At 35.0% G+C, this 20,782-nt stretch overlaps 1 protein-coding gene across 10 annotated transcripts in view; it reads left to right on the top strand.

Annotated features, from left to right (window-relative positions):
• DLG1 (discs large MAGUK scaffold protein 1) overlaps nt 1–20,782 on the top strand; it is a 272,975-nt gene that overhangs the window by 202,297 nt on the left and 49,896 nt on the right. For all 10 annotated transcript variants that reach the window (XM_042956289.1, XM_042956288.1, XM_042956292.1 and 7 more), the window contains 2 exons: nt 2,548–2,650; nt 19,428–19,542. In XM_042956289.1, coding sequence (XP_042812223.1) covers nt 2,548–2,650; nt 19,428–19,542 — 218 coding nt within the window. The remainder of the gene's footprint in view (nt 1–2,547; nt 2,651–19,427; nt 19,543–20,782) is intronic.

The following is a 20,782-nucleotide window of genomic DNA, read 5'->3' as shown; positions in this document are numbered from 1 at the left end:
AAATTATATGTATAAAAAAGTGACTTAAGGCTATTTACATAAATATGTCTCTCGGTGCAAGGATTTCTTTTAAAATATCCTTGATACTGTATTTTCTGTTAAAATGTTCAGTAGATTTTGGAAAGTTTTTAATTTGTAGTCTTGTTAACAAATTATTCTCTTTTGAATCTGTATAAGTTGTCTTCAGATCTCTTCTGTAACAGAAAGATTTGCTGCTCAGGAATAATTCATTAAGAATTACCTTTTCTACAACTATCTATGAAAATTTCTCTTCCTTTAAATTTCTTCCCTAGTTTATTTTTTAGGGAATTAGGAGTTAGTTATACTTTATGCTCAGACTAGGTCTATTTAGGAGTGCCTGATTGGCTCAGTTTATTAAGTGCCAGACTCTTGATTTCGGCTCATGTCGTGATCTCACTGTTCATGAGATCAAGCCCCACATCAGGCTCTGGGCTGACAGTGTGGAGACTGCTTGGTCCCTCTCTCTCTGCCACTCCCCTGTTCGTGCTCTCTCTCTCTCAAAAAAACATTTTTTTAAAAAAAAGCAGAACTACTTATATATTGTAGACTTTTTAATAGTCTTTAGCTAGAGATAATCTCTAATAAAACCACATTATGTTACATTTTTTTAGATTCAGATTTTTTTGGATCTTCATTTTCATTCAAGAACTACTAGGTATTTTCCCAAAGAATACAAAAATACTAATTCAAAGGAATATATGCATCCCAGTGTTTATAGCAGCATTATCTACAGTAGCCAAATATGGAAACAGTCCAAATGTCCATCAACTGATGAATGGATAAAGAAGATGTAGTGTGTGTATACACACACACACACACACACACACACACACACACACGAGAATATTACTCAGCCATAAAAAAAGAATGAAATCTTGCCATTGCAACAACATAGCTCTATATGGAGCTGGAGAGTATTATGCTAAATGAAATAAGTCTGAGAAAGAAAAATATCATTTGTCTCATTTGTGGAAGTTAAGAAACAAAACAAATGAGCTAAGGGAAAGAGAGAGGCAAACCATGAAACAGTAACTATGGAGAACTCTCTGGTTACCAAGAGGGGAGGTGGCTGGGGGAATGGGTTAAATAGGTGATGGGGATTAAGGAGTGCCCTTGTAATGAGCACCAGGTGTTGTATGTAAGTGTTGAATCACTAAATTGTACAACTAAAACTAATATTACACTGTATGCTAAGTGGAATTTAAATTACAACTTAAAAAAAAAAGTGGGTAGCTCAGTTGGTTGTCTGTCCAACTCTTGATTTCAGCTTGGGTCATGATCCCTGGGTCGTGGGATCGAACCCTGTGTCAGGCTCTGCACTGAGCAGGGAACCTGATTAAAATTCTCCCTCTGCCCCTCTCCCCCACTCAAATGCTCACTCACTCCCTCTCTCTCTTTCTCAAAATAAAAAATAAAAATATATGTGTTTGTTTTAACTTAGCTGCATAATGACATCCTTTATACATAATATCAAATATCAGGTCTTTACATGGTTAAAATGTTTTTTTATATAAATTTTATAATCCTAAGAATTTCTGGGCTTATAGTCATTTTTTCCAAAATTGGTATGTGAGCTTTAACAGGTTTGAGATTTGATGTCAACAAAACATGCTTTCATATAAAAATTGCATGACAGTTCTTCTTCCTTTCCAGAAATATTTGATCAAGGTTTCAAGCATTACTATAGTCTATTTATTGCTGGTTCTTGGTGGGGTGGGGAGACAACTTAAGTATTTAAAGCTATTGTCATTTAAATATAATGCTTCCCTGAATGTCCATTTAATTTTTGCTTATAGTGGGAAAGGTATAGGCTCTTAAGATAGTGTGCTTGCAGCATATACTAGGTATCAGCAGCCTTTCAGAAATAAGAATTAAGTTGCTTATTCTGGAGTGGAATTGATCACCTCAGTAATTATTTTGGCCAGGGAAGGGCCCTGCGTACAAAACATTGTTCAAACAAATGCCTTGTTCATTTGATAACGTTTCTCTCTTTAAATGTCAGCCCTTGAAATCTGAGCAATTTTAACACTTTTAAACAATTGCCTTTCTGTTACTCCAAAAGAACAGAGGCTTAGTTTGGGGAAGGAGGGAAGAAAATTGAAACTGAAATGAGTAATAGGAGTAAAAATATGGCAGGAGTTGAAATGAACGTCCCTCTCATCGCTTGAGTTACTAGTGAAATGAACTATACAAAATAATGACACTTGTTGATATTTCAGGTTATCAAATTAAGGTATGTTTCCCAAAGGATTGGTGAACAACTTCCCAGAAAACTTGGGGAAAATTTTGGTTTTGCTCACTTGACGTTAAGCAGAGTATTCTTAGTGAGTAAAATTGTTTTCATTGATAGTAACATTCTGTTGAAATATATGATGTATTTTAGTAACTCGGAACAAGAAAATACTTTAATGATAAAGTAATTGCAAATTATTTTTTTTAACTGTGCCTACTCAAAGAACAGGCTATTGTGGTTTCTAATCAGTATGCATAATTTCTTTCAAATTTAAAATTCAATTTGATTTACAGGTAAACAGTGTTGACCTCAGAACTGCCAGCCATGAGCAGGCAGCAGCCGCTTTGAAAAATGCTGGCCAAGCTGTCACGATTGTTGCACAATATCGGCCTGAAGGTAGTAAAATTCTTGCTGTGTTTATTGTTTATTTCAGTTTTTAGAATTCTTTCTCTTACTGTTTAACTTTCCAAGCTTAACTTTTTTATGTTTTGGTCTCTTTTATTAATCTAGTGTTTGTTTAGTCTGAACCAAATTTACTATCCAGGTCAAAGTGTTTTCAATAGGATATAGTAGTTTTATCTTCCAATTCCTTTGAGTATTTCATCATTATTTGGATTAATTGCCATGTGTTTATTATTTTTTTTAATCTGTCCTCAAACCAAATACATACCTTTACTAACTCAGGGATCCCAAAGGATCGTAAAAACTATATGCAATGATAGTAGCATTGCCAAAAAAAATTGGTCATGCCAATTTTTTCTGACTTTTGAAATTATATTTGTTAATATCAAGATTTAAGATACATTTTTAATAGTCTTTATTGGTGTTTAAAGTAAATGGAAAAAATACAAGTTTGAAATGTAATGTGTTTCTAGATAGTGAAGTATCATGGACATGACCTGACTGAGTTCCTAGGGGAAGAAGGTGGTAATGGAAAATTTGAGGTCATGCCATATTTAAACGTGTAAGACTCTAGTGTACATCAGCATAACCACTTCTCCAGTAGAACCTCAGTGGAATTTAAAAAGCTTAAATACCCTGAAGGATATATAGCATACTGGTTAATGTTCATAAACAACAAGGTAAAGAAGGAAACAATGATGGAATTTATTTTTGTAACAAAACCTAATTTATTTATTTTATTTTATTTTTTTACTTGGTCAAAGTAGCATGTAGAGCTTTCCTTGCTATTTCATAGTACGTCCAGTTGTAAATCTTGGCATTTTAGGTCCAGTAAATGAACAGAGGTAAATTCATTTACATAAGGGATAAACTCCAAATAAATTCACATTAACCAAACAGACTAATATATGAAGTCAGAATGCCAGTGTTTTAATGTTTATTTATTTATTGAGAGAGAGAGAATGCTTGCAAACGGGGGAAGGATCAAAAGAGAAGGAGAGAGGGAATCCTAAGCAGCCTCCAACACTGTCAGTGCAGAGCCCAATTCAGGGCCTGATTTCACAAACTGTGAGATCATGACCTGAGCTGATATCAACAGTCTGATGCTCAACTAACTTAGCCACTCAGGTGCCCCAAATGCCAATTTATTAATTCAGTGAGAAACAAAACCACCAGTGGGATTACGCATGCTTTTATCTTCTGACCAGCACATTCTTGCCCTGTAGGTATACTATATATACCTATGTAGGCCAAGTTATCAGTATTTACTAAGATACTGGTTTCTTAGTATTATAGAAAGTCTCTCACTTATATGTTCCTAAGGAATATAGACTATTTAGGTATGATTAAAGATAAGTCAATATCTGACCTCCCAAGAAAACGCACAAAAGCCAACAAGGAAAATAAAACATACACACACTTACACCCACACAACTCCACCTCACATTAAGCAAAACTAAGATGACTGATACAAGACCTAGACAACATAACATAGTCAAAGCCTTGCTTACTCAGCTTCAGATCTGCACAGAAGAGGAGAAGAGTAAAAACATGGAATGTTGAGAATTCTCAGTGGTGGCAGAACTTAGAATATGACCGAAAGTTGGTGAGGGCTTCTTTTTGTGGTATAAAAACATCATCTTTTATTTTTGACAAGCCTCATGGGAATTCAGGGAACATGCTAAAAAATAGAAGTCATCCTTGATGTGGTTTAGTTTAGGGAATTAGTATTTGGATAAAGGAATCTGTCTTGATAGCCTCAGATAATGTGACAGTCTTTTGGTTTTAAAGGCCATGAAGATAACCTGTGCTTCCATCCCCCCTGCACTCCCAAGCTTTCTGGTTCAGCCAAATAGCTTGTCCAGCAAATTCCAATTCATTCTGTAATAAGTAGGAAAAAAGTATGGCCTGGCATTCATACAAAGATATTGATAAGAAGAGATGGAAACAAACAGCAAACTTAGCAACAGATAAAAGTTACTCTCTCTCTCTCTCTCACACACACACACACACACACACAATATTGGCATAAATCAGCTGAAAACTTGATATTAATGTTTTTAACAATCCATGCATCCATTTCTTTGAAAGACCACTAAATACAGGTGTAAGAACTGTAAGGGAAAATGGCTTCACAACCCAAAGAGATTGATTTTGAGATAGCAGAACCCAGGAAAGAAGAAGAAAGCAAACAGTTTTTAAATTGAACCCAAAGACACAGACAGTGCAGAAAATTCAATAGAAGACATAGAAAATATAATAGGAAAAATAAAATGAAACAGAATTTTAAGAGATTAGAGAGAAAATATTAGCAATGGAAGACAGGCAAGTATATATACCTAACATATACAAATTAGACTTTCTTTAAAAATTTTTTTAGGGGCACCTGGGTGGCTCAGTCGGTTGGGTGTCCGACTTCAGCTCAGGTCATGATCTCGCAGCTTGTGAGTTCGGGCCCCGTGTCAGGGTCTGTGCTGACAGCTCAGAGCCTGGGAGCTGCTTTGGATTCTGTGTCTCCCTCTCTCTTTGCCCCTACCCTGCTCACACTCTGTCTTTCTCTCTCTCTCAAAAACAAATAATAAAACATTAAAAAAATTTTTTTAATTAAAAAAAAAGTTTTTTAAAGAAGAGAATAAATGTTTGAAATTATACATTCAAGAAAACTTTACTGAATTAAAAAGAAGTGAATATTTCTATTAAAAGGATACAACAAGATAGAAAATTGAATACTTAAAAATTCAGACATATTCTAGTTAATGTTTATCAAGAAAGAATCTTCTGAGACCCAGGTAAAAATACTGAGTTATATTTAATGAGGAGTTAAAAATTGATAGAAGGAAGAACTGCTGTAATACTTGGTAAGCATAGACCAGAACAAGGATAGTTAACTCTACCATTTTTGTATTTAGCTGCTTTTAACAAGTGTAATGTACATCTCTGTGTAATGTACATCTCTGTGCACTAGATACACTTGCCACTGATGGCAAGGTGGGAAAGGTGGGCTGCCATTTTCCTAGAATAGTTATTGAATGGGTCTCAAATTGCCCTTTGAGATTATCTTTTCTGGGCTTATACTGTGTTTCTCTTCTTTCTTGTTCTTTTTTGTGATTTCTGTACTTCTATATGAACCTTTCTGATTAATACTTTTTCTTTAGTTGTATTCAAATTTTAAACTGTTCTCTTGATGGAACCATTTTTTTTATCAAGGAGAATTTGCATTCTACTTTGATTGTTCAAATAGCTATTATTTAGTAGCTATCTTATTTAGTAGTAATCTGTTTCCAGATTACTCTTATATATGTATTTTTTTTCCAAATGTTCCTGAGCACCAAACATATTAGATCCTATTTGATATCACAAGCTGTATTTCTCCATAGTGTTTGCATCTGAGCATGTCTGAAACAATTATTTTACTGTTGAAGTAAATGACACCTCCATTGATTCTTAAGCCAGAAGCCTGAGTCATTCTTGACCACCCTCCCCTTTCTCAATCTCTGTATCACAGTCACTTCCCTAACCAAAGCCACCATCATCTCTTACCTAAACTATTCTAATAGCCTCTAACAAGAATACTTCTTGCTTGATTTTCTCCAATCTGTTCTCTGTTCATCAAGCAAAATTATCTTTTTAAATACAAAGATTGCATTGTGTCCTTTCCAATTTAAAACATTTTTCATTAAACTCTGAATAAAATCTAAACCCTTTGATAGGACCTGTAAGGAAGGCCCTGTGTGATTGAGCACAGCACAACATATGTGATCACCGTATGCCCTCTACTCCCTCCTTTGCTCCTTAGACTCTAACCATACCAGCCTTCTTTCAGACCCTTTGTTGCATCATATACTATCCTAATTCTCTGCTCATTCTGTTCTTGCTTATTCTTTTTCTTTACTCTTTGTGTGGCTAGCTCTTTCTCATGATTGCATATCTCCTAGCACTGTGATAGTTTTTTTTCTTTATAACACTGAACACAGTTTATATGTTTATTTAGGTGCCTGTGTGTTTATTATTTATTTAAACCTTCCTCTAGAGCCTTATGAAATATGTAGCTATATTCCTACATACAGATGATGAAATAGGCTCAGATAACAAAGCTACTAATAGCTAGAATTCAGTCCCAGATCCTACTACCTTCAAAATCTAGGTACTTTTCACTGGGAATATTTTAATGAGTGCCCAGTCTGGCAATGTTGATGTCTTTTACCATGGCTATGTTACCGTTGCCTAATAAAAACAAGGCAAGTACCAAAAAACACAGAAGACAGACTTTGCCTCAGGAATTCAAAAGGAAGTACGTTGCCTGGCATGAGAAAAGATACCATTGAGTAGGATTGGGGCTTAACTGGCAACCGAAAGAATGGATAGGATGTAGATGGGCAGAGAGAAGAAATGACTTGGTAGGTTAAAAAAAAGAAGGAAAGAAAGAAGAGGGCAAAAAAAAAAAAAAACAAAAAAAACCAGAAGACCAAAAATAGGAGAGTTAAAATTTAAAATCATGTTTTGGGTATTTTGAAAACACCTGACCTCCTTGTTGTATTGCTACTTACCTTGTTTATAAGGCAATATGTTTTGCTTTAATTATTTTTTTAACAAATGTATTTTTGTTATACAGCACTTTAAAAAAAAAAAAACATATTCCACATCATCAGTGTGTAACTGCTTTGAGGGCCAAGGACATAAGTTGAAAGCTCAGATTTTGTTTCTCAATGAACTGGCCATTTTAAGAAGTATAGAAGGAATCACCTGACACTGATAATCAGTCATCTTTCTGCAGTTAGTATCTTCCTTTATTAATGATGAATCTTATGGGGTTCTCTGCTTCATTGATAATCTGACGTACATATATACATACAAACAGACAAAGAGCAAAGAGGTAAGCTTTTGCTAGGAGTAAGTTTTTATCTTTCAGGATCTATAGCTCTAATCAAACTTGGGCACTGGATGCTAGTTTTTGACTTTGTATTCAGAAATTACAAAATTTTAATAGTTCCTCATCCATATAGTTCAAGAACTTCCTATAGGTTGGGTAATAGAATATAATAGAAAAAATTGTGTGCTGGTTATGGTACTAACCATGTTACATTAACTTCTTTTATTCCCATAAAACCCTATAAAGTAGGCACTGTTATCTCCATTTGACATTACAGGTGAGTAAAGAAAGGCACAAAAAATTTAAGTAGTTTGCCAATTATACAGCTATTAAGTGGTTAAGATTTCTTCTAGCTCTCTTTTTAGAAGAGGAAAAACTTGCTAACCTTTCAGTGGCTGGGGCCTGTAACTTAAACTAGTAAAAGATAGACTCACAAGAGAAAAGGGTTTATATTATATGCATATGAGGAGCCAACAAAAGAAGTAGGACTCATTAATAACTTATATACCTAACTTCCTATGGGAAAAAGGGTGGAGAGAAAAACTTTCTATGGAAAAAATAAATAGGGTTCTTCAGGAAAGGCCAATGGGCTTTTAGGAAAAAGTTTGTGATCATGTTTGCTATATACATATGAATAGTCTTTCCATCTCAAAGCCATAATACTCCCCAGGAGAGGGGATTTATGAAAGCCTTATTTCCTGAAAGTTGCTGCTTTTGGTCAGATAAGGGAAGCTCTGAGAAGGTTCCCACCACCCCCCCCCCCCGCATTTGTTGAATGTTGAATCTGCAGTGTCTTCAGTTTAAAATAATCTGAGGTTCCAAGTGGGTCTCCACATCCTGAAAAGCCCTGATCTCAATAATTTTATCTCATTGTTCCTCAAGCACACTTTATCAACTTTCAGACCTTAAATTTATATTTTTGGTTCAAAAAATATTGATTATATTGCAAACTGCTGTACTATAAAGGAATGGAGATAAAAGAAAAAGAATTAAACCTAGATTAAACTTACTTTCTCTTTCCCATTGTTTGTCTTAAATTTGTGATTTTTTTCTTTACACAAGAAAAAAAATTCCTTGAAGTTTGTATTCTTATTCCGAAGTTTGTTTTTTTTTTTTAATGTTTATTACTTATTTTTGAGAGAGGGAGAGACAGAGTGCAAGCTAGGGAGGAGCAGAGAGAGAGAGGGAGACACAGAATCCAAAGCAGGCTCCAGGCTCTGAGCTGTCAGCACAGAGCCCGATGTGAGGCTCGAACTCACAGACCAGGAGATCACAACCTGAGCCGAAGCTGGACGCTCAACCGACTGAGCCACCCAGGCGCCCCTCTTATTCCTAAGTTTTAAGTGACTAAACTGAAATCTAGAAAAGTTGAAACATTTGGTCAGAGCCACCGAACTTGTCTGAGTTCCAGAGCTTTAATTTAAATCCCAGTTGCAGAGGTGGAGTTTAACCCCAGTCTCCTCATTTTATTTCTTTTATTTCTTGTAACAACTAAGGAGAAGAGAGGTAGAGACTAAATGGAGAGATTGTATTGGACTAGTGGCATTTCTTTGCAGACAAGCATTTGTCATCTCTCATAGTGACTTTCTGTAGTAGGTTACTAATTAAGATTTGTTTTAGTCTCTTTCCTTCCTACATCTTTCTCCCCTTTCTTACTACTTAACCAACCTGCCTTCTTACTCAGAACATTTTCCTTTTTCTTCTCTAAACCAGTCATATCTGTTCTCTAAGATTTATTGCTCTCAGATGTTAAGTTCTACATTTAATTAACATATTTCATTAGAGTATAAATGAATTTTATTCTTTATAGTTAGGATTGTAGGTTTCAGAGAGATTGGGGGAGGTACAGTTTATCCCCAGTCTCTTCCCCTCCCTCCTTCCATCTTTTCAATTCTAGTGAGGCCAAAACAAGGATTAGAAGTTGAAAAAGGGAATAAAATGCAGAAAATCAGCTATTAAACATGTTCTCTCCTCTTACAAGAACACACATATTATTTAACTTATGACCAGCAGTTCAGAGACTCCCTAAATATATTTCATGACAAGTTTGGAATTTCTGAAATGCTGAATGGAGAAAACTTTCTGTATAACATTTCAGCTCTCTCCCAGTGGTACCTTTCCTGGAATGAGTTGTGATGTGATTTCTAGGAGAGGGATGTAAATGACTTAACTGAAAAAGAAATTAAACTCTCCCCTCAAAATAAAGTCTAAGAAAATATATATAGGATGGGTATATAGTGAAAATTGATAGATCTAAAAATATGAGTTGATTGGAACAGACAGGAAAAAGAGGAATCTTAGCTAGGTAAAGAAATGGGAGGTTTAAAGGAAAAGTAAACAAAGTATTGAAGTATGTTCTGAACTGACAGATGGTTAGGAGGAATTGTTTGTTAATAGTAAGTAAAGACCATAAATATGAAAATCTGAATAGAGTAAACATAGTAAATGAGGCACAAATTTAAGAAACTAACAATAATTGACTTAGTTCTCCAGTATCTTAAATGTTGACTATCTGAGACTTTAACTGCTTTATAGTAACTTAGTTACCTCTTGGGAAAGAGTATTCTTCTTTACTATAAAAAATAATGTGTTCTTTTTACCGAATTTTTTTAAATTTCTAAATGTATAACGTTTTAAATCACTAGGACTTCCATTGATTTGGCTGGCAAAATCACTGAAGACAACTAATAATGCTACATGAAATATAATGAATATTTTATTAGAGACATCATAGAGCTGTTAAGGCAGTAAAGAATTATCAAAAAGTGAATGAAAACTAGGAACTCAGCTGAAGAAGCACAGACATTACTTTTGTATAAGAGCTGTGATGTAATGACCTACAAGAGCCAATTGTTGAATTTTCAGGAATTTTGCAAAGTAGTTGTTAAGCACAGCCATTATTAAACATAAAATTATGGGACTCCTGGCTGGCTCAGTCAGTGGAGCATGGGACTCTTGATCTCAGGACTGTAAGTTTGAGCCCCATGTTAGGTGTAGAGATTTTAAAAAATAAAATGTTTAAAATAAATAAATGAATAAATGTACAGATAAGATATATTTAAAAGATTAAAATATTAAAAACAAGAGTAATAAATATCAAAAACTCAAAACTTCCTAATAATTTTCTAGGACAACCGCTAAAATAATATATTGATAGAGTAGTGGGACAAATAGAAAATTAAAAATAAGATAGCAGATTTAAAGTGAAATTGCCCAGAACAATCCCCCCTTACCAGAAAAAAAAAATTATGATAGCAAAACCAAAATTTAACAAAACTAGACCTTTAACAAAACTAGATGAAAAGGTATCCCATGAACCCCAAAATACAAGCAAGTATAAACAACTTCTCAAGAACTATGAGACCCTGTAATACCAACATCTGTACAAGGGGAAGCCGCACAAGAAGCCCAAGAGCTAATGAATACTAACTAGAAAATGCAGTGGCCAATATAAGAACAGCACCTGCAACTGTAAGGGGTTTTTGCACAATCTGCATGTTAAGCGCAGGGGATCTGCAGTAAGGTATGAAGGAGATGGAACAGTCTGTGCCCTCTGACACAACTAACCAGTGTTACCTCCATTTCAGTTCAAAGCCACAGAGCAAAGGAAAACTACTGAGAATAAAATCCAAATTGAGTAGGATAGGATAATAGGGCCAAAGGAAATAGAAGGTCCAGACAAGTAGGGGGAAAGTAAACCACCAGGAGATCTCACAGTGTAGGAGATCATGTCTTTGAACACTTGACAGAAACAACAAAAGAGGGAGCTCCAGAGCTGTGAAGATAGAAAAGCTATCCTGACCCAATAGTCTTATCTGAAGTTCAGGGAAACTAATTTCACATAAAAGTGAACAGGGGCACCTGGGTGGCTCAGTCAGTTAAGCATCCATCTTTGGTTCAGGTCATGATCTCACAGTCTGTGAATTCAAGCCCTGTGTCAGGCTCTGTGCTGACAGCTTGGAGCCTGGAGCCTGCTTCAGATTCTTTGTCTCCCTCTCTGTCTGCCCCTCTCCCGCTCATTTTCTCTCTCTATCTCTCTCAAAAAATAAGCATTAAAAATTTTTTTAATGAACAACAGAAAAGGATCACTGTGGAATCCAATAGAAATCTATTTGGAAAATGAAAATAAGGATAAGAATAACATCTCCACAATGAAAGTATGCCAGAAAAACATGCCTATGAAATAAATGAAAAGTGTACCTTCATATTTCAAAACAAGTTAAAGAAAAAATATGGAATATAAGAAATAACATAAATGAATTGATAGAACTTAGAAAATTATTATAAATAAAGAAAAAAATTTTTTCAAAAGTTAAGTTTAACAAAGGAGCACGGTATTTCCTTAAAGCAAGTATGTAAAAAAGAGGACTTTTTCAAAAACCAAAAATAAGAGCTCTTTACCTTCCATATCCTGATCAACTTAGTTCTTTTTTTTTTTAATTTTTTTTTTTCAATGTTTTTTATTTATTTTTGGGACAGAGAGAGACAAAGCATGAACGGGGGAGGGGCAGAGAGAGAGGGAGACACAGAATCGGAAACAGGCTCCAGGCTCCGAGCCATCAGCCCAGAGCCTGACGCGGGGCTCGAACTCACGGACCGCGAGATCGTGACCTGGCTGAAGTCGGACGCTTAACCGACTGCGCCACCCAGGCGCCCCTGATCAACTTAGTTCTAAGGTGGTTATCTGTATTGCAGGGCTAGGGAGGTTGGAGACAGTTATGGTGACCCATTAGGACTTAATTATGAAGAGGGGGCTTCCACATAAGGGAGTGTCCTGGTGTGAGGAATCAGAGTCTGAGCAGATTAAGGAGGGTAACACACGGTACTGGTGAGTCAAGGAAGTAGGTGGTAGTAGAGACAGAGGACTCCGTACATACAGAGAGATTGACCAAATGGATACATACATGCTAAGGTTAATGTTACCTATAATTTTCATTTTTAGAGTAGAATGTAATAAATATGGAAAGGGAGAAAACTAAAATGTAAACCCTATAATATTAGGTTAGAATTGGAGAAATTGGTCTAAACATAAGGTTTTTAATTTATATAAACATAGTTATAAATATGTATCTGTTTTACATATGGATATTAAATTTATATACAATTCTCTAGCTGTATCCACTGAGAGAGCCTGGGCCCAATAGCAGTGAGCACACCTAACACTTAGATCTTGGCCTCTAAATACTCTTCCCCACCAAAATTACCAAGGCTGTTTGGATTAATGGCTGTTTCCAGGTGTGGGGAAGGGAAAGTACTAGATTTTTCTGTAATATTCTGTGCTAGATGAAGGAAACGTGTCAAAAGGACAGAAAATCCAGTTTGAAAGGGTTCCCACTGGCTAAATTGAGAACAATTTGAGCATCAAATTGATGATGATAATACCAGCTTATACTGCACTGAATAAATTAGGAAATCACGAGTCAGGCTCTGCACTGAAAGCATGAAAAACCTACTTGGGAATCTCTCTCTGCCCCTCCCCCCACCGGGCACTCTGTCATGCACGCTCTTTCTCTCACAATAAATATTAAAAAAAAAAAAAAAAAAAAAGAACATAACATCTTTCCCGTGATATTCCTGCCAGATTTACATAACTGGAACCTAATCATGTGGAAACATCAGACAAACCTAAATTGAGAGACGTTCTATAAAATAATTGACCTGTAATGTTCAATAGTATCAAGACTACAAAGTCGAGGGAAGAAAACTGAGAGACTGTTGTGACTGAAGGATACTAAAAAGATATGACAACTCATGATTTCAGTCTAGATCTTTGATCCCTTTGCTATAAAGGGCATTACTGGGGAAACTCAAGTAGGGTGTGAGCATTCGATGGTAGTAATGTATTAATTTTACTTTGATTTTGATGGTTTTGTTGTTGTATAGGAAAATATATTTAGGGGTACCTGGGTGGCTCAGTCAGTTAAGTGTCTGACTCTTGATTTCAACTCAGGTCATGATCCCAGGGTCATGGGATTGAGCCCCACATAGGACACACAATGCCCCACGTTGAGCATGGAGCCTGCTTAAGATTCTGCTCTCTCTCTGCCCCTCTCCTCCCTCACACTTTCTCTAGAATAAATATATATATGTGTGTGTGTGTATATGCGTATTTATATATTTGTAGTTTATTTACTTACTATTTATTTATAGAAAATATTCAACAGTGGTGCGACATCAAGGTAGCAAGTTACTCTCAAATGGTTCAGGAAAAACAGTTGGGGATTGCTTCAATCTTTGGAAAATATGTTAATAAAAAAAGAAACAGAATAAAAAAGGATTTGAGAATGACAGATAAAGTAGACAAAGAATATTCAGCATACATGTGGGAGTCTCATAGGAAAAAAACAAAACAATGCGTATAGAACATATTAAAAATACATAAACAAAACTTTTCTAAAATTAAAAAACTCAAAATATATGTCAAAAAGACATTCTGTTTACCTAAGATTATAACTAGCACTGAGAAATATTCTCACAAAATTACTGGACTTAAAATTATTAAGATCAAAAGAAAAATACACACAGACACACCCTCCCCACCCCCAGCAAGCCCCTCAGCCTCTCTGCTCTCCCTTGCCTGGCTCCGTTCCCCTGTGACCCCTCCCACCCCCCACTCCCAGGACTGGTCTGACCTGTTCCATCTATTCAGAAAGACATTGAAACTGAAAACAAATTGAGAACAAACCAAAAAGTTGTATGGCAGTTTTAACTATCACTCATTTTTTTTTAATGTTTGTTTATTTTTGAGAGAGCATGACAGGGGGACAGAGGATCCAAAGCCACCTCTGCACTGATAAAAGTAAGCCCGTTATGGAGATTGAGTGAGTTTGTGAGTGAGTTGTGAGATCATGACCTGAGCTGAAGTTGGATGCTTAACCAACTGAGCCACCCAGGTGCCCCTCTATCACTCATTTTTAACTTCATAAATAAATGATAACAAAAACCTCAAAAAATAAAAGAAAAAGGGGCACCTGGGTGGCTCAGTCAGTTAAATGCCTGACTCTTGATTTTGGCTCAGGTCATGATCCCATGGTTTGTGGATTTGAACCCTGCTTTGGACTCCCTGCTGACAGAGAAACCTGCATGGGATTCTCTCCCTCTCTGCCCCTTCCCTGCTCCTGCACACACACTCCCTCTTTCTCTCTCAAAATAAATTAACTTAGGGGTACCTGGGTGGCTCAGTCAGTTAAGCATCCGGCTTCGGCTCAGGTCATGATCTCAAGGTTCATGAATTCAAGCCCCGCATCGGGCTCTGTGCTGACAGCTCAGAGCCTGGAGCCTGCTTTGGATTCTGTGTCTCCTTCTGTCTGTGTTCCTCCCCTACTTGTACTCTCTTCCTCTCTCTCTCAAAAATAAATAAAGATTAAAAAAACTTTTTTTGATTAAAAAAAATTAGAAAAGAAAAAGAAAAATTCACTTGAATTCCAGGCCAAAGGAAAAACATTGCTCTTTAAATGAAAGAAAATGAGGTAGTCATTAGAACTTCATTAGCAATGGTTTAAAGGAGACAGTGGAGTCAACATTTTCAAAGAATCAATGAAAGAAACTGAATCAAATAGACTTTCACATATAAAGGCTGCAGTCAAATGTATCAACAACAGATTGGTATTCTGATGATACTGTTCATATAAACACTCTGAGAAGAGAGAACAAAGTTCAGACACCCAAAATGATGGGAGAGATACTGACATAAAGACTGATGGTAGCAATTAATTGCAATTAGTTAAGATAGTTGTAAGGGGAGAGTGTATAATATGAAAAGACTGTATGCTCTGACAATTTGGATAAAGTATAATTATTAGAAAATGGGGAGTTTGAAGATGCTATGAAAATAGAATAAGCTTTGTGATCACTTTAAAGTTTTTAACTGGACATAAAAGGATAATATTTCACTTTGGCTCTGAAGTGATTGCTCATGGTGGAGGGGGCAAAAGCCAAACAAAAGGTTATCATTAGAACAAAAGAATAAACCGTACTAATTTTATATTTATATATTTATTTTTGAAAGTATATAAAACTTATTCTTTGTTTTAGGAATTTCATATGTATTTTTAAATTTAGGAAGGCTTGTCCTTGGTGTGTGGGTGTGTATGACCAAATAAAATAGACTGCACAGAGGAAGTGTGTTCCTGTTACTGTTGCTTCATAACTACTCCAAAGCTTAGTGGATTGAAACAATAACCATTTTATGGATTCTGTAGATTAGGAATTCAGGCAGGATTTTGTCTGGATGGTCTTTGTAGCATAGCCTAAGGTCACTTAATGGGATTCAGCTGGTCGGTGAAGGTCCACAATAGCTTTACTCCCCTTGTCTTGTGCCTTGGTGATAGTGGCTGGAAGTTAGGGCTCAGAACACCATCACGTGACCTCTGCAGCATGGTTCTTTGAGGGTTGTCAGACTTCTTACATGGTATCTGACTTCCCCCAGACAAGCATCCCTAAAGAAACAGGGAAAAGTTTTGTGGCCTCTTCTAATTTAACTTTGAAAGTCACATAGAATCATTTCTACCATATTTGCTTGCTTGTGAGTAATAAGACCAGCCCAAATTCAAGGAGAGAGTGATTAGAGTCTGCCCACTTAATGGGGGAATGGCAAGGTCACAGTACAAGAACATGTGGGATACAGGCATGTATCTTTGGAAAATATACCCTGACACAACTATTCGCACAGAAGGCTTGCCTACATATAAATAAGGTATAGTATGAATAGAACGGAGATCAAACAAATTCAGTCATATCAAACATTACCTTAGTTCAAAGAAAACAATTTTCAGATTTGCTGATAAGGCAGAATGTAACTCTTTCCAGTATTTTGTTGTAACAAAGAGATGAAGGTTAAAAGCAAAAGAACTATATAGCTATTAAAAAAGAATGAGGGACATCTGTCCATGCTACTATACAGTGTTGTTGCTGTATCTTTTTAAAAGATAAATAAAATAAATTGGGCGCCTGGGTGATCAGTCATTAAGTGTCTGACTTCAGCTCAGGTGAGCTCGAGCCCTGCTTTTCTCTCTCTCTCTCTCAAAAATAAATAAATAAAATTAATTTATAAAAGTGGGCAATACATATATGTGTGTGAATATATATACATAATGTGTACATAATTATGTATTATATATATTAAAATACTCTAGAATAAGTATATGTAAACGTATTTACATATATATGTGTATCTGCTTCTATTTATTAAAAATGGAGGAATAAGCCTTTCTGTAAATGTTTATATATAATGTTTATATATAAATGTTTATTATATTTATATCGGTCATTTATATATAATGACCATATATATAAATGTTTAATATAATTTAGGGTAGGAGGGAGGACAACCTAGACTTCTTTTTTAATATCCTTGTTTTACAAATATGACCTTGAAACTATTTTACCTACCTATTTAAAAAAATGAAACTCTTAAAAGCCACCCCTAAATGTCAAAATTGACAATAAAAAAGAACAAATGAACTTAAGTGTATAAGAAATGAGCCAACTGGATAGTTGGCAACATTAACACCTAAGGAGGAACTACTCCAAGTAATTTTAAAACAGCAATTAAACTATATATATATATATTAATATATATATATTCATATATATTCATATATATATTCATATATATATTCATATATATATTCATATATATATATATATATATATATATATATTCATCCCTACTAGACCATGCTTTAAGGTTAAAAGGAAGTAGGGAAAGTAGTTAACTGTTTTCAAAAACGATGTCGTGGTCTTAGTTGTTGGTGTCATTATTTCAAGGCTGTTGTAAATGTAATACTGGAAAAAATTAAAAAGTCCCCGTGTAATACTCTAATTCTGTTATTCGCAGTGTCGCGAGAACTAGGATTCGTCTTATGCAAGAAAGCACATACAGATAGAAGATAGAAGGCATTAATTACAAACTTAATGGTTTTAATTTTTAATTAGAAGAACCAGTATAGGGCTGCCTGATGGGCTCAAAGGAGCATGTGATTCTTGATCTTGGCATCATGAGTTTGAGCCTCACATTGAATGTATAAATTACTTAAATAAATAAAACTTTTAACAATAAGAGGAACCAGTATTTGTACCTCCATCCATCAGTCTATCTCTGTTTTCACTGTGCCTTTGCAAATAAAAGTTTGCCATGAGTTGTTTTTGTTTTTGTTTTTCTTTTCTTTAGAGTGAGAAAGGGAGAGGGACAGGGAGAGAGAGAGAGAATCTTAAGCAGGCTCCATGCCCAGCATGGATCCCACACAGGACTCAGTCCCACAGGGCTCTGGGGTCATGACCTGAGCCAAAATTAAGAGTTGGACACTTAACCAACTGAGTCACCCAGGCACCTCAATGCCATGAACTGTTAATTGTTGAATTGTACTGGACACATTATTACTGTCTACTAACATTTGTATTTTAAATTTTCTGTTATATTTTTATTTTTTTTTTAATTTTTTTTTTAACGTTTATTTATTTTTGAGACAGAGAGAGACAGAGCATGAACGGGGGAGGGTCAGAGAGAGGGAGACACAGAATCTGAAACAGGCTCCAGGCTCTGAGCTGTCAGCACAGAGCCCGACGTGGGGCTCGAACCCACGGACTGGGAGATCATGACCTGAGCCGAAGCTGGCCGCTTAACCGACTGAGCCACCCAGGCGCCCCTCTGTTACATTTTTAAAGGATAGTGAAAGGGGCGCCTGGGTGGCTCAGTCGGTTGAGCATCCGACCTCGGCTCAGGTCATGGTCTCACGGTTCGTGAGTTCAAGCCCCACATTGGGCTCTGTGCTGTCAGTGTGGAGCCCACTTCATATCCTCTGTCCTCCTAGCTCTCTGCCCCTCCCCCACTTGTGCTCTCTCTTTCTCTCTCTCTCAAAAATAAATATTTAAAAAAAGAACACTTTATTACTAGTTTGAACTATTAAATGTTTTTGAGTTTTTTGATGAACTGTTGCTTCAATTAATCTTAGTATCCATAAAACAAACATGGTGTCTATGGTAAAAAGAAGAATAACTCCACAATAATCATGTTTGCTCTTCCTCTGTCTTCTTAAACTATACAAACTCCCAAGCAAGATATTTGCTCTTGCTTTAAGACCGTTTGTATTTGTTAGAAAATCTGAGGAGATCTACCCTAATTTCTATAAAATAGTTTGTTATAGAGAAAAAGGTATAAAGGTGTGTAAATGTGTAATGCAGTATATTTGAAAAAGTGCTTATGGTTTTATTAATAGATTTAGTAGTTTTTACTATATGATATAGTTTAAAATAATTCATCGTCAAAATCACACTTGCTTTATATAAAAATGATCTTAAAATGTTTATTCAAATTGTTTTGTATCTTATTTTGGTATTTTGAGAATTTACAAATCATAAAATGAGTTGAAGTAAATTTAATGTACAGTTGTTAAGGCATATTTTTCCTGTATTATTGACTTTTGCCATATTATTGACTGTACACAAGTTCTGTGTTTCAGCACATAAAAGTAACTGATTTCCTCAAGGGGAAAAATCAGTAAACAAAGTGTCTAGTATAAATCATTATAGGATTCTTTTTTTAAGTACAAAAATCAGAATAAATTCTGAATTTTAATCTTTAAAATTTACAGTTAGACAGTAATGTGAGGTTGATACCACTATTTGATGCATGAAAGTTGTCTTTTAATTGATTAAATGTAATATGAACTTTAAAATAGCATATGAGAAAATTCTAATTCAGCCAGTTCTAATTTATGGTACATTTGGAAAATTGTTGGTTTTTTGAAATTTGCATTTTGTCCAAAAATCTTACACAGATTACTCTTTCAAGGTTCTAACCTCATATAATTATTATAAGCCAGCTAATGTATTTAATACTTTATATTCAAGTAACTTATTTTTTTAGAGTGTAAAGTATAAATTTATTTTTTTCCCCATCAGAATACAGTCGTTTTGAAGCCAAAATACATGACTTACGGGAGCAGATGATGAATAGTAGCATTAGTTCAGGATCAGGTTCTCTTCGAACTAGCCAGAAGCGATCCCTCTATGTCAGGTAAATTTTTTTACTTCTAATTATGGCAGTCCTTATTTATGCATGCATGCAGAGTCCTTCACATTTTTTACTATGACTTAGTTTTACTGTAGAAGAATATATTGCAAAGAATATATTGCCATCTGTCTGGCTCAGTTGGTGGAGCATATGACTCCTGATCTCAAGATTGTGAGTTCAATCCCCATGTTGGGTATAGAAATTACTTAAAAATAAAATATAAAAAAAAAGAAAAAAGAAAAAATCTATTGTAAACCAAAGAAATGTTATTTTAGGATTGATTTCTTGACAGTCTGTCTTTCAAGAATTGGAATGTTACTATAATTGTATTAAAGTTGTACAACCCCTTGAATAATAATGGCATGATAAAGACAAAATAAATGTGGGAGAAAAAAATTTTTAAGTTATTTTCCTGAGTGACTGTATTGTAGCTTGGTATGTCATATCATCCAACACGTACTTATATTCTTTATAATAAACTGTTCTCTAACATTTAATTACTACAGTAATGTCCATAATAGCAAAGGGAGCATATGTAAATAATAGCTTAAAATGTGAGTAGCCTCAGTAGAGAACACAGATTCAGGAAATTTCTACATGTATTTTTTGAATTTAAACTGTTCTTTTTTATTTCATTGGCTAATAAGACTTACACAGATGACCTATTTGTATTCTGTATACTCTTTTTAGCAGAGCCTTTACTCAGCATTTTATTGAAGTATTAGTTTAACTTTAGTTGATGACTACGGGTAATCTGTACCATTCTTCATTAATTTTGTTCATTTCTTCTGATCTTACTGAGGAACATTTCGTAGTATGTTTTATTTATTCTTCTGATGAGAGATGATGTATCTTACATAAAATAGACATGTATCCCATATGTGTTTGTGCATATGTATAAAAAAATCTATGCAAACAAGCATGTATTCTATACTTGTTTACATATGATATGACTTACTGTCTCAAATGTTATTCTGTGATACGTAAGAAAAGGAAACTGTTCTCACTTTCTTCACTTGTTCTTTTCCTACCCCTTTCATTCCTCCTGCCCTACCAGTGATCTGGGAATCCTTAGTCTATCAGATTTTTCTCTTCTTCCACTAATTATTGTAATATTTATTAAATTTTATTTAGATTTATTATTTATTATTTCTATACATTATTTATTAAATTTTATTTATTAAATTATTCTGTCCCAAAGTGTTTTATGTGATACTGATATCTACAGAAAAAGGAAAAACAG

This window comes from Panthera tigris, chromosome C2 (genome assembly GCF_018350195.1).
Source record: "Panthera tigris isolate Pti1 chromosome C2, P.tigris_Pti1_mat1.1, whole genome shotgun sequence".
In the NCBI taxonomy this organism is placed as follows: Eukaryota; Metazoa; Chordata; class Mammalia; order Carnivora; family Felidae; genus Panthera; species Panthera tigris.
Note: the sequence above shows the minus strand (reverse complement) of the source record. Positions and strands in the feature narration are given on the sequence as shown.